At 44.4% G+C, this 14,222-nt stretch overlaps 5 protein-coding genes across 5 annotated transcripts; 3 read left to right on the forward strand and 2 right to left on the reverse strand.

Moving 5' to 3' along the window:
* The first annotated feature begins 1,177 nt into the window (after nt 1-1,177).
* EAF01_002837 (uncharacterized protein) lies at nt 1,178-6,118 on the forward strand. Its single transcript, XM_038911091.1, has 6 exons — nt 1,178-1,500; nt 1,572-1,681; nt 1,737-2,832; nt 2,880-3,225; nt 3,274-4,265; nt 4,373-6,118. Exons 1-5 carry the CDS (start codon nt 1,441-1,443, stop codon nt 3,546-3,548), a joined length of 1,887 nt encoding a protein of 628 aa, XP_038774013.1. The 5' UTR covers nt 1,178-1,440; the 3' UTR covers nt 3,549-4,265; nt 4,373-6,118.
* Nucleotides 3,619-5,485, reverse strand: EAF01_002838 (uncharacterized protein; the record flags this gene model as incomplete). Its single annotated transcript, XM_038911092.1, has 6 exons — nt 3,619-4,253; nt 4,363-4,511; nt 4,563-4,731; nt 4,781-5,059; nt 5,112-5,188; nt 5,241-5,485. 6 exons carry the CDS (start codon nt 5,483-5,485, stop codon nt 3,619-3,621), a joined length of 1,554 nt encoding a protein of 517 aa, XP_038774014.1.
* Nucleotides 6,119-6,303: 185 nt separating the features above from the next.
* On the forward strand, nt 6,304-8,561 carry EAF01_002839 (uncharacterized protein; the record flags this gene model as incomplete). The annotated part of the gene is made up of 4 exons (XM_038911093.1): nt 6,304-6,650; nt 6,727-7,303; nt 7,363-7,488; nt 7,548-8,561. The coding sequence occupies 4 exons, from the start codon at nt 6,304-6,306 to the stop codon at nt 8,559-8,561; spliced, it is 2,064 nt and encodes a 687-aa protein (XP_038774015.1).
* A 765-nt stretch (nt 8,562-9,326) lies between these two features.
* Nucleotides 9,327-10,468, reverse strand: EAF01_002840 (uncharacterized protein; the record flags this gene model as incomplete). The annotated part of the gene is made up of 2 exons (XM_038911094.1): nt 9,327-10,014; nt 10,065-10,468. The coding sequence occupies 2 exons, from the start codon at nt 10,466-10,468 to the stop codon at nt 9,327-9,329; spliced, it is 1,092 nt and encodes a 363-aa protein (XP_038774016.1).
* A 983-nt stretch (nt 10,469-11,451) lies between these two features.
* On the forward strand, nt 11,452-13,717 carry EAF01_002841 (uncharacterized protein; the record flags this gene model as incomplete). Its single annotated transcript, XM_038911095.1, has 2 exons — nt 11,452-11,567; nt 11,734-13,717. 2 exons carry the CDS (start codon nt 11,452-11,454, stop codon nt 13,715-13,717), a joined length of 2,100 nt encoding a protein of 699 aa, XP_038774017.1.
* Nucleotides 13,718-14,222: the final 505 nt, after the last annotated feature.

Raw genomic sequence — 14,222 nt, forward strand, 5'->3', positions numbered from 1 at the left:
CACTGTTAAACCACGTTATATGTACTAATAAACCATGTTATACTATAACAAAACTACTATAGTGAATTCATCAGATGGATCTCCATCGGCCAATGTGCAATGGAATTTGCATCGCATTTAGCAATTTTCGCATCTTTCAATTTCGAATGGCTCATTTTTTTCGATTATCTGGGCTTTACACACGACATCGAGCGAACAATCTTTCTCACTATTAACGGAGCTGTTGGCTGCGCAAGATACAACTCTGTCCTTGTGAATGTTTTGCTGTGGGAGATTTGCATACTGATTGAATTAACCAGAATTAACCAGAATTAGAAGGGCCCTTAAAACTTGGAAACAATGGACCGGAAAGAAGAGGCGACTTAGTTGTCTTGGTATTTTAGTATCGGTACTAACATTGCCCCAAGTTACTAGAGTCTCGAGCTTGACATCCATCAACTTCTCAACATTTACAACTGAAGTGAGAGCATTTACCTTCAAACTCAATACATGAATCCCATGTCTGTTACTGGCTACTGGTGAGGCTACACAGTTGCGCGGTGAATATCGCCACGCGCATACATAATCCCGATGCTTGAGCATTCGAACCCACGCCAACCCCGCGCCAACGTTCATGCTCTCTTACCGTTCTCGATGGCATGATGCATCGGGATGGCGAAATCGGCCGGTAAGCCTTGAGAAGACGGCTGAACATGCAAGACGATATCCGGTATTCTCGGGACATTGCATGGAGCGTACCACAGAGCAGGGGCTGAGTAAGTGCTACAACAGTATTAGATTCTATAAACTCAAAATTGACTGTAATATATAATGTGCAGCTACTTCAAATCCCTCCTATTCATTCGATAATAGCTCTTTGGTAGGCAATACAAAACTGCGGAACACGTTTCCTTGGAAGATGGCATCCTCCTTCTTGCTGTCTTTTCCCCTCCCCCCTCCGCATGAATGGGAAGCTTGTTGGCTGTCCTTTAATACCCGAGACACCGGGTGATGATCTAGACATCTTCCGGCTGAACCGGTTGGTACATATTTTACCGGCCGGCCTGCCTTCTATTATCCAAATCAAATCACCTGTAAAGAAAAGTTATTGAAATTAATTCAAGGTGTGTTTGTGCGTGTGCATATCATCACAACCCCCTTTTACTGATACAGTTAAGAAATGACTCGCCCGGGTCCATCATCATTACCTATCTTATCGGATAGACAGAATTTATAGTTCTGAACTCATCTATCCTATCCATCTATCCATCCATCCATCCATTCATCCCACCTCAATCCATCTTTTCCGCCCCTTCGCCCCCTCTCATATCTCGCTGGGCCAGGATATTCGCGTCTCGGTATTTGTTGTCTACCGTAGAATTCTTAGTGTCTTCTCCACCTTCACTTCCGACAAAAATAACATAATACGACCAAATCGGCGACGACAAACCTTTACTCGATATGTCAAGCCGGAAGAGAATATCACAAGCTTGTAAACCATGTGGCGTTAAGAAAATAAAGGTAAATCCCTACCGTCTACCGTACAGTGTACATGCGAGAATGAATCTAGCCATTGACCAGTCAATTCACAGTGTGATGGCGGGGCTCCCGTGTGCGGCCCTTGTCTAAAGAGAAACGGAGAATGTTCGTATGGTATATCAAAACGTGGGCATTTTCCACGAAAGTTCAATGATGATAGAAGGTGCGTAGTTGATTGAATGTTTTATAGACCCTTGATACTTATTGAAACATATCAGCCCAAACACTGCCGGTCGTGAAAACTCATCTAATTCATCACCTGTTCAACAACCTTTAGGAGGTAATCGCCTTCCTATTACGTTCTCTGACACACCACCTATTCTCCAAGGCTCTCTTAGGCCATCTTCAGGCTATACCCATAGCTCATCATCGCAAAGAAAAGATGCCGGACCAAGGAAATACCCTTTCAATGCTGAGGTAACGAGGCGTTTGTTTCAAACTTACTTCGATTGTATTCATCCACTATGGCCGATTTTGTACAAACCAATGTACACTTCATTCGATTACACGTATCCTTCACCAAGCATCCCAAATGTCTTAGCATGTGCAATGTTCGCCATCGCGGCCTGTGTAGAAAAGCTTCAACCTTCTCCACAGCCATTAGATGATCCGCACGTCATGGAATCGGAAGAGCCTCGCTTTTATTTCGAGGAATCCCTGAGCTTGCTACAAAGAAGTAGTGATACCAGTGATAAATCATTGAAGAATGCTTTCACTCCTTCAATCGCAAATTGCCAAACATTGATAATCCTTTCGCTGCAGCAACATGGTGTAGCTGAATATTCCCGAGCGGCGATTTTCTGTGGACTTGCGTCATCAATGGCTGTCGAGTTACGCTTGCATAGGCCTCACGAAGCGCATGGTCCACAGCGTGAAATTCGCTATCGTCTCTGGTGGAATCTATACATTCTCGAGAAGATGATTTCTTGTGAGATGGGGAGACCAGTGATGTTAAGAGTCGAGGAAACTGACACTCCATATCCATCTACCTCCGAGGCGGATGAATTTGAACTACTTCCCAGTAGAATGAAGCGACAGAATACAACTAACATGCATATTCTTGGCAAGATGCATACACTGTCAGTCCTTGTGACGACTATTCAACTTTCAGTCATAATGGAAAGACTTTCGAGGGAAGTGTATGGATTGGTGAGCCGGAGATCAATTCGGGATGATCCAAGTTTTGGTGAAGGAAAACGCATGGAATTATGGTCTTCTTTTCAAAAGTGGGAGAGTGATACTGAAGCTTCTCCCTTACGCTTAGATTTGAGCAGCCATTTAACATCAGTCCCTGGTATAGTTACTAACTATGTTGTAAGTGTGCAATCTATTGATGCCTATTCTTTGCTCATTGAATCTAGGTTATGCACTCAGGGGTGATTCTTTTACATCGCCCTTTCATTGCTCGATGGATATCAAATCCTGCAAATAACAATGCTTCGGCGCACCCACTAAAGATTTGCCTGAATAGTGCGAATGCAATTTGTACTATCTTAGAGAAGTACTTCGATGATTTCTATGGCCTGCCATGTGACATGGTATTTAGTATTTTTACAGCTGCAAGCACGCTTTTATATCAATCAAAGCAACCAGACGGAGGTGATAATGCAGAATCACAACGCCGCCTTAAGATGTGTATTCACTGGCTTTCTGTTCTCGGGAGAAGTTGGAATAGTGCTGGAGCCCGTCAACAGATTTTGGTAGATTGTAAGTCCTTGATTGAGCAATTCACAAGTTTGTGGCTAATTTTTGAAGTATCAGCAATGCCACGAGATGTTAACATGACGACCCTAGTAAATGCAGCCGCAGCTGTCGATGCCCAAGAATCAACATCTTCACAGCTTCTATCTGAGCAGGAATCAATGTATGCTCGACACTCGACAGCAGAAACTACTCCTGGCACAGCGAAACCTGGAGCAGTAGAGGACTGGGAGTTTTTGAGAGGATTTGGAGATTCTTCCGATGAATTTTATATTCTAGATGAAGAACTTCGAGTTTTACTTGAGAGTGATCAGCAGTGGAATCTCTAAGTTCCATGGCTCAATTCACGAAAACGACGTCATTACGCTCATCAATCTCGGTTCTATAATACTACCACCTCTACATTTCAATAATCCCAACGGGTCCATTATAATCCCGTCTTCCTAAGCAGAAATAGAATATCGCACCGAAAAACAACCATCCACCCATGACAACCACGCTGTAGTTCATATTCTGTGCGGTGACAGGCTGCACACTGGGAAAAGTGCAAAATAATATCGCCACGAGGAGCCAAACAACAGCAATAACATTGACTAGCAATCCCAATGTATCACCTAACCTAAATGGTCCGTATTGGCTTCTCTTAATACTCTTCCTACCACAGATTATCATGTAGATAATTGGCACAAGATAGGAAGCATACATTCCCAGAACGGACATTGATACGATGGCATTGAATGCAGTACTATTCCCGAGGTATATCAGACCAAGCAACATTTCCACTATAGTCAGTGCTACAATAGCACGAACAGGTACTTGTGTGGTCGGGCTGATGTGAGCGAAATACTTCGAGTATGGAGTTGCGGAATCCCGAGCAAATGCCCAATATGTCCTTGAGGTTGAGGTACAACCAGCCGCATTGGCAGCTATGGCAATAAAACAGACAACTAGGACCATGATTGTTGCTCCAGCGGTATTATTCGTGACGTTCTGATATAGCTGCATGAACGGGAAGCCAGTCGGAGATGCAAGTACTAGAATTACAACTATCAGCAATCTTCCTCATGCTAGGTCTTCCGAAGGTCGAATCTTGTTTTATCGGGGCGTTCATGGGTGGAAAGTAGGAGAAAAATAATTGCTTACGTTCGTTCAAGTCGCCAAGGGAATACAATAGCATGATGCAATACCCAAGTCCCAAGATTCCATTCACAGCAACACTCCCGACCATAGCAATTGGAACATCTCGTGCAGGGCGTGGCATCTCTTCTGCTAAATGACAAGCCGCATCATAACTTTGTGGATCAATCAGTACAAAGTAATATGGGGGCTATGCTACAACTTACCCAAGGAATGGATATACAGCACTCAAGAGACCCACAAGCCATGATACCCCGTCACTTTCCCAGCCACTGGTATTCGTTACTTCGGTAAAAACAAAATGAGCATCGTGCTTGGGTGCCATTGCTCCAAGTACTGCCATGATTGCTACGAGACCGGTTAAATGTAGAATACCTAAGACTATCAGCTCTGTTGGACTATCTTGTGCTTTGGAGAAAGTTACCTGATGCTAAGTTTGTGTGTGGAAGTATCTTCGATCCCCATATGTTCACAGCAGCAGAGTATAGAAGGACCAACCAGTAGAATAGCATACCCTGCCATCTTGTTGGCACATAGCTATCTGGATTATTGAGTGTTACGAGGCCTTGGAATTGCAGTCCTGCGGAAAATGCCGCTGATGCTGTAAGAACGATTTGCCCACCAATGGAGATCCAGCCTGTGAACCAGGATGCAATCTTCATTTGACTTTTTGGAGCGAGAGCGGCGACGAAATGATATTGTCCTACGTTATGTCAGCGTTAGGCAATATATTTGTTTGTTGGGTTATTCCTTACCGCCAGCAGTCGGCCAGATGGACGCAATTTCAGCTAGTGATGATGATATCGCCAAACTCCCGATCAACGAAATACAGCTGCACAAATGTTAATGAGATTCGTCTCGTTTGTATGTCTGATATAACTTACTAGTTATAGAAAAGACATGGGGCTCCGCCGTTTGCCAATGCTGCTGCTACAACGCTAGATAACGCTTCCCAAGTTGCCATCAAGCAAAGACATAATGAGCCAAGTGACCAGACCGAAAATTCTTTGCGTAGTTCCTCTACATGCCCTGTCACTAGAGCTTCCCCCTTTTCTTCTTCCGTTCCAATTAATGACGGCCGGGACGCTTTTAGCATGTCCTCCTTCTTGTACTCGCTTTCGAAATCCATGTTGAAAGAAAACTTTACAATATATGTCCAAATCAATATGGTTGAAGTTGATTGTACAACACCAGAATCAAAACAAACATTTCAAATCAAGATAGGCGAGAAAACGAGGAGGTGTAGGACACTCCAGGCCTATCTCTATCTCAATCTCAATCTCATATCAAACCCCCAAGCAACAGAAAGCGGACCTTTTCCGTTATCAAGCCCATACAAGGACTGTAATTTTGAACTTGTCATCTTGAGCTAGTCCGAAAAAGCTTAATAAGACTGAATGCCGACGTTGAGACGAGAATGAAACGTCTGCCATGTACAATCCTCACAGCATAACAGCGCTAGTGGATCCTAGTATTTGGGACAATCGGTCATGAGATTGTTGATAGGTATTACCTAACTAACGATACCGGGTATTCAGAGATACCCGGACCCGTGTTTCGACGACAACCGAGATACCCGAGATAAACCGATGGAGTTTTTTTATCTACCAATCATGTGCGAGATGGAATGGAGCGTGCAATCGGATGAGTTGCATTTATGTAATGTGTATCATTTCCAAGCCGGGTAAGTGAGCGCGATGTTGGCACATAACCGATAGTATGAAACGTTTACCACTGACTTCGTACCACGCTTTGTGACTATAACAGTTTGTTTATTTCCTCTTAGCTGCTTTACATTCTGCATCTTTCTTCATATTCTTTATTCGAGTTGCACAGTGAGATTGTACTCTTCAGTTCATTCATTGGATCTTTTTATTTTATTTTTTTGTCAACTAGAATCCAATATCATTCCCACCACAGCACAAACCACACCAATAACCCCGCACCATGGCTCCCTTACCCTCAAAACCTCACCCCCTCACCCAAATCTCCCTCCCCGAATCCAAGATCGCCCGCGACACCATCTTAGCCGCCCACAAACCAGCCCTCATCTCCTTCCGCACCATCGCGCTCGAAGAACCGCTCAAAGCCGAGCTCCAAAAATTTCTAGAAATAGAACATGCCGGCGCTTTAGATGCTTCGACTCCTTACCCCAAGAGACTCGCACGAGTAACGTATGATGTTATTGGAAGTAGTAAGATCCCCCAATATCACGAGAGTCTCGTGGATGTGGAAGAGAGCATCGAGGTGCATAGAGAGGTGATTAGTGAAAATCATCATGCGATGTTGACTTTGTATGTTGTAATCCCCATTCCCATCTCCCATCTCCATCTATTTGCAACATACACAATGAGCTAACCCAACTCCCAGAGGCGAATTCGACGAGCTAGTCAAAGCCGTCTGGGCATCTCCCGTTTTCAAGAAAGAACTCGCGCAGCTGAGTATCCCCGCAGGATTCGAAGTTGTTGTCGAGCCGTGGCCGTACGGAGGAAGTAACGCGGAGGAAAATCCTCGATACTTCCAAGGATTGTGTTTTGCCCAAGACACGCGGCATCAAAACCCGAATTCAAATTTCTATGGGTATCCGCTTCCTTTGATTCCAGTCATGGATTATTATACCAAGGAGATTGTCAGGGTTGATAAACTCGCTACGGGGGGTATCGAAGATGGGTTTGAAGTGGGCACGCACGACAAGGAGATTTTGAAACATTGCAAGCCGGCGGAATATGTACCGGAGTTATTGGAGAATGGGACGAGAAAGGATATGAAACCTATTAATGTGGTGCAACCCGAAGGCGCGAGCTTTACGGTGGGAGAAGATGATAGTTTGGTGGAGTGGCAGAAGTGGAGATTCAGAGTGGGATTTAATCACAGGGAGGGAGCTACTATTCATGATGTGCATTATGATGGTAGAAGTGTTTTGTATCGATTGAGTATTTCCGAGATGGTAAGTTCGATTGATTCTTGGATTAGGTTAGGATGTGGTGTTAATGAACCTATAAATAGACTGTTCCATACGCAGATGCTCGATCTCCCTATTTCCGCAAGCAAGCTTTCGATTTCGGAGATGGTGGCGCAGGAAACTGTGCCAACAACCTCGAGCTAGGATGCGATTGTCTAGGTGTAATCAAGGTTCGTATCTCCCCAGTCCCGCCGCATCTGATAAATCTCACAATATCTAACATTCACAGTACTTCGACGGCACCAGAACCGAAAGTAACGGCACCGTCTCCACAAGCCCCAACGTCATCTGTCTCCACGAACAAGATGCCGGCATCGGCTGGAAGCACACAAACTGGCGTACCAACCGTGCAGTGGTGACTCGTCACCGCGAACTAGTCGTTCAATTCATCATCACCCTGGCCAATTACGAATACATCTTTGCATACAAATTTGATCTCGCGGGTGGTATCACTGTCGAGACACGTGCTACGGGTATCGTTTCCGTTGTCTCAATTGATGCCGGTAAGAAGAGTGAATACGGAAATGTTGTGGCTCCTGGTGTTTTGGCACAGAATCATCAACATATTTTCTGTGTGCGTATTGATCCTGCTATCGATGGACCAGCCAATTCAGTCTTGATTGAGGAATCCCATGCCGTGGCTGATAAGAAGAGAAATCCCTATGGCAATTTCTATGAAGTGGTTTCCAAGCAAGTAGAAAGGGCATCATGGTTAGATGCTAAGCCAATGAACAACATGGTTGTGAAGATGGTCAACCCAGGGAAGCAAAATCCAATCAGCGGAAAGAACGTAGGATATAAATTCATGCCCGCTGCGACACAGATGTTGCTTGCGCAGGATGAGAGTATCCAAGCTCAACGGGCGAGATTCGCTCAACATCATGTATGGGTTACGAAATACAAGGATGGCGAATTATTTGCTGGTGGAAAATACACGCTTCAGAGTCGCAAGGAAATTGACGGAGTTGGCGATGCAGTCGCGAGAGGAGACACCTTAGCAAAGGAGGGAGAGGATGTGGTTGTTTGGAATTGTTTTGGATTAACACATAACCCAAGAGTGGAAGATTGGCCGGTCATGCCGGTGGAGATCCATGAGTTGAAGATCAAACCGGCAGATTTCTTTGAGGCGAACCCATCGATCGATGTTCCTAGCTCGAGAAACATGTCGTCGAAACTGGTGGGAGAGGGAAGTACGAAGGAAAAGGAAGAAAGTTGTTGTAAAACGAATGGATCCAAGTTGTGACTAGGGGAAAGCTTTCATTGAATAGATAAATGGCGTTTGTACAAATAGCATTGGGAATTAGAATCTCTGCATCTCTGCATCTCTAAAAGAATATGATATATCCAAACATGTACGTGAAATCTTGCAGATACCCCACAATACACGAAGGTTCGTGGTCACCTCGTGCATCCTCGGAGAGCCGGATACTGATATGAGCACGAAAATGACCAAAATTGTGGCTACACTACATAACACTTCACAAGGCTTTTAGCTTTTACAAAAGTCGATAAAAAAATGCTGTGTCTGGCACACTTTAACAACTGCCCAAAGCCTGGAAAGCGGAGACGAGGCGTAGCAAGGATGTGAAATCATATTCGAAGCTTGAAGCATGTTGAGCGCAGAAAACAGCCGCACTTCACTTAAAGGAGCAGAGTAGTTCAATAGATATTCACAGAGCTGGAGAATGATAGATCTAAGACTTGATTCCATAGTTTGCGATGTTATGTAGCCGGAACCTTTCCTCTTTTATAACGGCTCGCCCCTGGCGCTGTTCATGATGTGTACTTACGGTCTGGCTATTGGCCGTCTATCCGTTATTCTCGGCCAAGTCAAAAGCAAAGCCTTTGAACTTTGCCAACAGCGTTGTGAGAGAATTAAACGCAGAATTGCCTTCGTGTTAATGCGCAGATATTTTCCATGGCTTTCTTGTTGAAGACAAAGACGAGATTACTTCGAAGTCTAGGAAAACTACACGGATGTGTATCAAAAGACATCATCAACTCACGCTCAACCAATAGAAACAGTAAACGACTTTGGCCATCCACTAACAAAACCAGACTGATCAGTCTCCATACCGGATGAAACATCATCATATGGAAAAGCATATCCCCGACCATGGTGATTTGCTTCGTGAACAAGTCGAGCATAGTGATTAGAGATCTTGTGTCGATAAAACTCTGATACTCTTTCCTTGTGTGGCTGATGATTGTTGCTTAACAATGTCGATCGATTGAATGCCGCACTGATACGAGCCGTGAGAGGTCCTGCCGGCCCAGCATTGTTGGAGAATGGACCAGAACTACAGCTAAAGATATCTGCAGTAGATGGCTTCGAGAATGTCGCCAGACCAGGAAATGTTAATTGCCCGTTGCCCACACGGCCCTCTACCTTTCCCCATTCAGCTTGGGTGTCGACAATCAATGATGTGTGTGTATATTTGTCCCACACTTCATTGACGTAAGATTCATAGTAGCCATCAAAACCCGGTTCGTGATTGGGGCTTAATACTCGAAGTTTTTGACCACCACTTTCTACAACCAATTTGTCCCACCCTGCGCCGTCAATTCGACTTTGTGTTCTCAGGCCTTCACAGATAGTCTCTAGACCATCTGCTTTTAGACCATGAATTTCTTGTGGCCTGCCATTTTCAGGTATAAGTTTCATAGAAATTGGCAAGCTGACAAAGTCGACATAACTGTTGCATATTAGCGATCTTGCAGGGCATCGGGCGATGGGCAGAACTACCTTATATTGGCATAAATTTGAGTTTGATTGAATGTAAACTCACAAAATGCCCAGTTGGTATTGATGTTATGATCAGAAGGATTGGTGACAGATGGCTCAACCAATGCTGGTCCTGGATTGACGAAAAACTCCAATTTCTTCCCTATTGAGAACCAGATCCTTCCCCCAGCAAGAAGAGGGATTGTGGCAATAGTGGTACTACCTTGTTTCCCCAATCTAACAGCACAATCTGCTGAAAGTGGATGCACAGTGTGGGGTGGAGAGTCAGGGTAATATGGTGTCTTTCCATCGGCTTTCAGGAGAAAGACACGATTGTTGTTGTTTAATGCCAGCCCCGTGATATAAGCATAAACTTGATCCGAAGGGTAACGATTTTGTAGTTGAATATCTAAAGTTTGAGGCATGATGGTATATATGATGATGAAGTAATAGTCGACGTGTGGCAGAAATTTCGTGTTGACGGGTTAGTGAAGTCTGTATATGATGTGTAGAAAGAAATAAAGAGTGTAATCTGAGAACTGTGGGGTAGTGAAATCGAGCATTTAGCATGAAAATGCCCAATGACGTACGTAACAGCCGACTTTCATTGAATTGAATGTCTTTTGAACCATCAAAATGTAAGAGATAGGAAAGATACTAGACTCAGCCTCGTATTGGTGGCGCCTTATGAGTTATCGAAGCTTGGTCCGATTTTGCCATGGCACAAGTTGTAGGAGAGGTGCCGATGTGTAGACGAAACCACGAGGTAATTATTCATGCCACGATCATTTGTTAAGTCGTTCATAGTGATTGGTTTCGCGACTTGGTGTGATGAGAGGGAGTTGAATGAAGTGAAGGAAGAAGGGAGGTCTAAGGAAGGTTTGGAGAGGGGAGTCTTAATAGATGTTCACCAGGTCCAGAGAGATATCTAGAATGCAATTCTAGTTGAGGTGAGAAGATTGGTTAATGACGCTCCGCTGGGCCACTGCCGTGGAGGCTTCTTCGCTTCGCTCTAGGTGGTTTATCTGAATACCTTGGTAGTTGAATGAATCGACAATGGATAGAGAAAGGGGAGTTCCAAGGTTAAGATGTGTTTAGATATGTCCCAAACAGATACATACAGTATACCGTAGACTCGTTGAAATGTCAAGTGAATAAAAATGTGAATGGATAACTAAAGTGGTATCATGTGACCTTAGCTCGCCACTATCTCTAGACGAGCGATGATGACTAATAGCTACACACTAGCCGTGCACACAAAACCCACCCATAACCTCTATACTCTGTAGTTTTCCACCTTTTTGTTCCCCGAAAAACGGCAACCATAGATAAACCCCTCGAGTATCAAAACCTTGTCACCTTGTCATCTATTTTTATATAGGTGACGGTCTGGGGAACAACCGCCAAAATGGTATACGATTGGGATAACAAACAGGAATTATGCTATAGTATGTACATTGAAGAGAAAAAGTCATTGGAGGAGATTATGGAATACTTGAAAGAAAATATGTCTTTTAATCCCTCGTAAGTTTATATCTTATCGAGCTTCCCATGGCACTGCGCTACGAGCTATAATCATAGCTGTAGTAAATTATGGCATCCATAACATCATGCATCACGGATCGATATACCCACCCGTACCGCTCGCTTTGACAATCATCGCGATTGACCGTCACTGACATTTGATAAGTAAACGCGCATTCCAAACTCAATTCAAAAAATGGGGTTTCCCTTCGAAACAGAATCCGGCACACAAGAACGAACCCCTCGTTCAACGCATCAAAGAACTATGGGACATCAATACATCACAGCGCGATATGGTTACCATTCTCGAACAAGAGGGTTGGGATATCAAGGAACGTGAACTTATGCGCGTCAGAAACAAGAATCGCTGGCTTTTACGAGTACCTAATGGGAATAAATCAAAGAAACAAACGGATCAGGATGTGGAAAGTCAACTACAACAGGCATTTTACAATAATGGAGCAATGCTAGAGGGAGAACAACAGATGGAAGGCTCGATAGAAGGACAAATGGAAGGGTTACCACCAGCTTCATCCATGTCCAAGGAAAATTCCAGAGCTGAGTCCCCGCCACTTAGTCCTGAAGTCATGCAAAAGAGAAAGGAGCGCCTATCCAAGTTAGCGGCCGAATCCGATGAAAAATGGAACTCTCGCAAGCGTCGTCGTCGAACTCGTGGCTGGGCTGGTCTCCCAGCTGATCCTCCAGGACCCCCCCGATTCCCTTCCGAAACCACCATCGATGAAAGCAAAAATTTCTTAAGACTTGATAATCTTTTGTATCGTGATATAAGGGCTCGATTTCAACGCATATGTGAAGAAGCAGGTATCATAAAGAAGACACTCGCTGGACCCGAGCGTTGGGAAGCTGCAAAGGATAGCCTCATACAAGAGAGTGAACATTTACAATCAATTTTCTGGAATACACAAGAAAATTTGGATGCAAGAAAGCTAGCTCTCGATGTTGTTTGCGGCGACGTGACAAAAAGAATGCGAACTTTGGAGCGTCGTATGACGATTGCCGAAGCCAAGAATGCATTGGGAGTAAATCCAGAACAGTCCAGGGAACTCCGTAATTCTTTCTATCAGATATTGAAAGCTGATCATTTCACCAGTAAGCTTGAAGCTGGAGAGGAACACTGGCAGGAGCTCAAGACATCCTGGATCAATGGCTCAGAGCTACTACTAAATCTACTTGCTGGGGGAGACGCTGATCCTCAGCATGCGCAAAGAGTTAAGGCAATGGAGGTTTTATGTCGAGATGTCATGAAGCGTCTTCGAGATGACCAGACTAAACGTGATCCAACCAGGAAGAAGAGAAAGTTCGAGAATGCTTTCCAACCGGATCAATCTATGGACCAATTCCACCACAACCAAGAGGAAACTCCAGATTTCCAACAAGACCCACAGGAAGCTCTCATTCAAACAGCAGCGCATGCTCATGCCCACTCGCAGAACCAAGTTCAGTCACATATGCAAATACCAGAATCCCACATGCATACACAAGCCCGTCAGGCCCACGCTCAAGCTCAAGCCCATGCTCAGGCTCATGCTCAAGCCCAAGCTCACCAACAAGCTCAGGCTCAGGCTCAGGCTCAGGCTCAAGCCCAGGTTCATCAACAAGTCCAGGCTCACGCCCAATCTCAACCTCAAGCTCATACGCCTGTTATGGTCAGCCATGGTAATATGCAAAATCACACTGACATGCATATTGATCCATCTCAGATCGATCCATCTTTACTCAACGCAGCTTCCAATGATCCAAATTTAATGGTTCGTGGGATGCAAACCCAATTTGCGGACCCCCAATATACAGATCAACAATTTGTCAATCAAGCTGCACAAGCGTTCCCATCTGTAACTCCTCCATCTATGCCAGTTTACATTCGGTTGCACCCAGAATCAGATATAACCGCCCCCAATCCATTGTGGATTGCGATGCTGAACGGTACCTCTCTGGAAGAATTACATCGGGTAGCTACAAGCAAATTCCCAAATACATTGGTGGGTCGTGTCGCTGGATCTATGGGGGGGTCATCTGAACAAGAAGTGACTATACCCATTGACAATGACAGTGAAATGGAGGCTTATTTGAGTACTTGTGTGAAGCCACACTTTATTGTTGAGTTGGTAACGGCATGGAAGAATGCCTAGACAATTAGTGGGGGGGTAGTTTATTGATTGAGATTACAGCGGTGTTCGGGCGGAATGGGAATGGTGGAGTTTACGGTGACCTGCTTACTCTCCTATAGGAAAAGAGCCGGGGCGTTTCAAACTGGGGATGAAAGCATGCTATGTTGTATGAAATTTTCCAGTTTCATCTCTTTAAATGAAGGATTGAGGGTGGAATGTCGATGGCTTGATGACCTAGATCTAGGCATGCACTCTTTGCTCCATAGTTGATATTGTACCTTTTCCCTTCAACTGTTTACATTCTCAAATCAAACCAAGCGCTTTAATAAAGATAATTATTATAAATCATAATACAGGATTTTTCTCAAGATAATAATCAACCCGCATTATTCCCCGTCAGTGTCCAATCAATAGATAATAAAGCACCATGACTGGACCGACAGACTGAGCAATTGATGCAATGTATTACGTGCTGAAAATGTGTGGGGAAGCGAAGCCTTCCGTTAAAGCTCAGATGCCTTTTGGA

Source organism: Botrytis porri, assembly GCF_014898465.1.
Source record: "Botrytis porri strain MUCL 3234 chromosome Unknown BPOR_003, whole genome shotgun sequence".
NCBI lineage: Eukaryota > Fungi > Ascomycota > Leotiomycetes > Helotiales > Sclerotiniaceae > Botrytis > Botrytis porri.

Excerpts from the sequence above, each read along its gene's own strand:
- EAF01_002837 (XM_038911091.1), top strand. The coding sequence starts at position 1,441 with ATGTCAAGCCGGAAGAGAATATCACAAGCTTGTAAACCATGTGGCGTT. Across the intron at positions 1,501-1,571 it reads GTGGCGTTAAGAAAATAAAG|TGTGATGGCGGGGCTCCCGT; the intron begins GTAAATCCCTAC and ends GTCAATTCACAG. Across the intron at positions 1,682-1,736 it reads AAGTTCAATGATGATAGAAG|CCCAAACACTGCCGGTCGTG; the intron begins GTGCGTAGTTGA and ends GAAACATATCAG.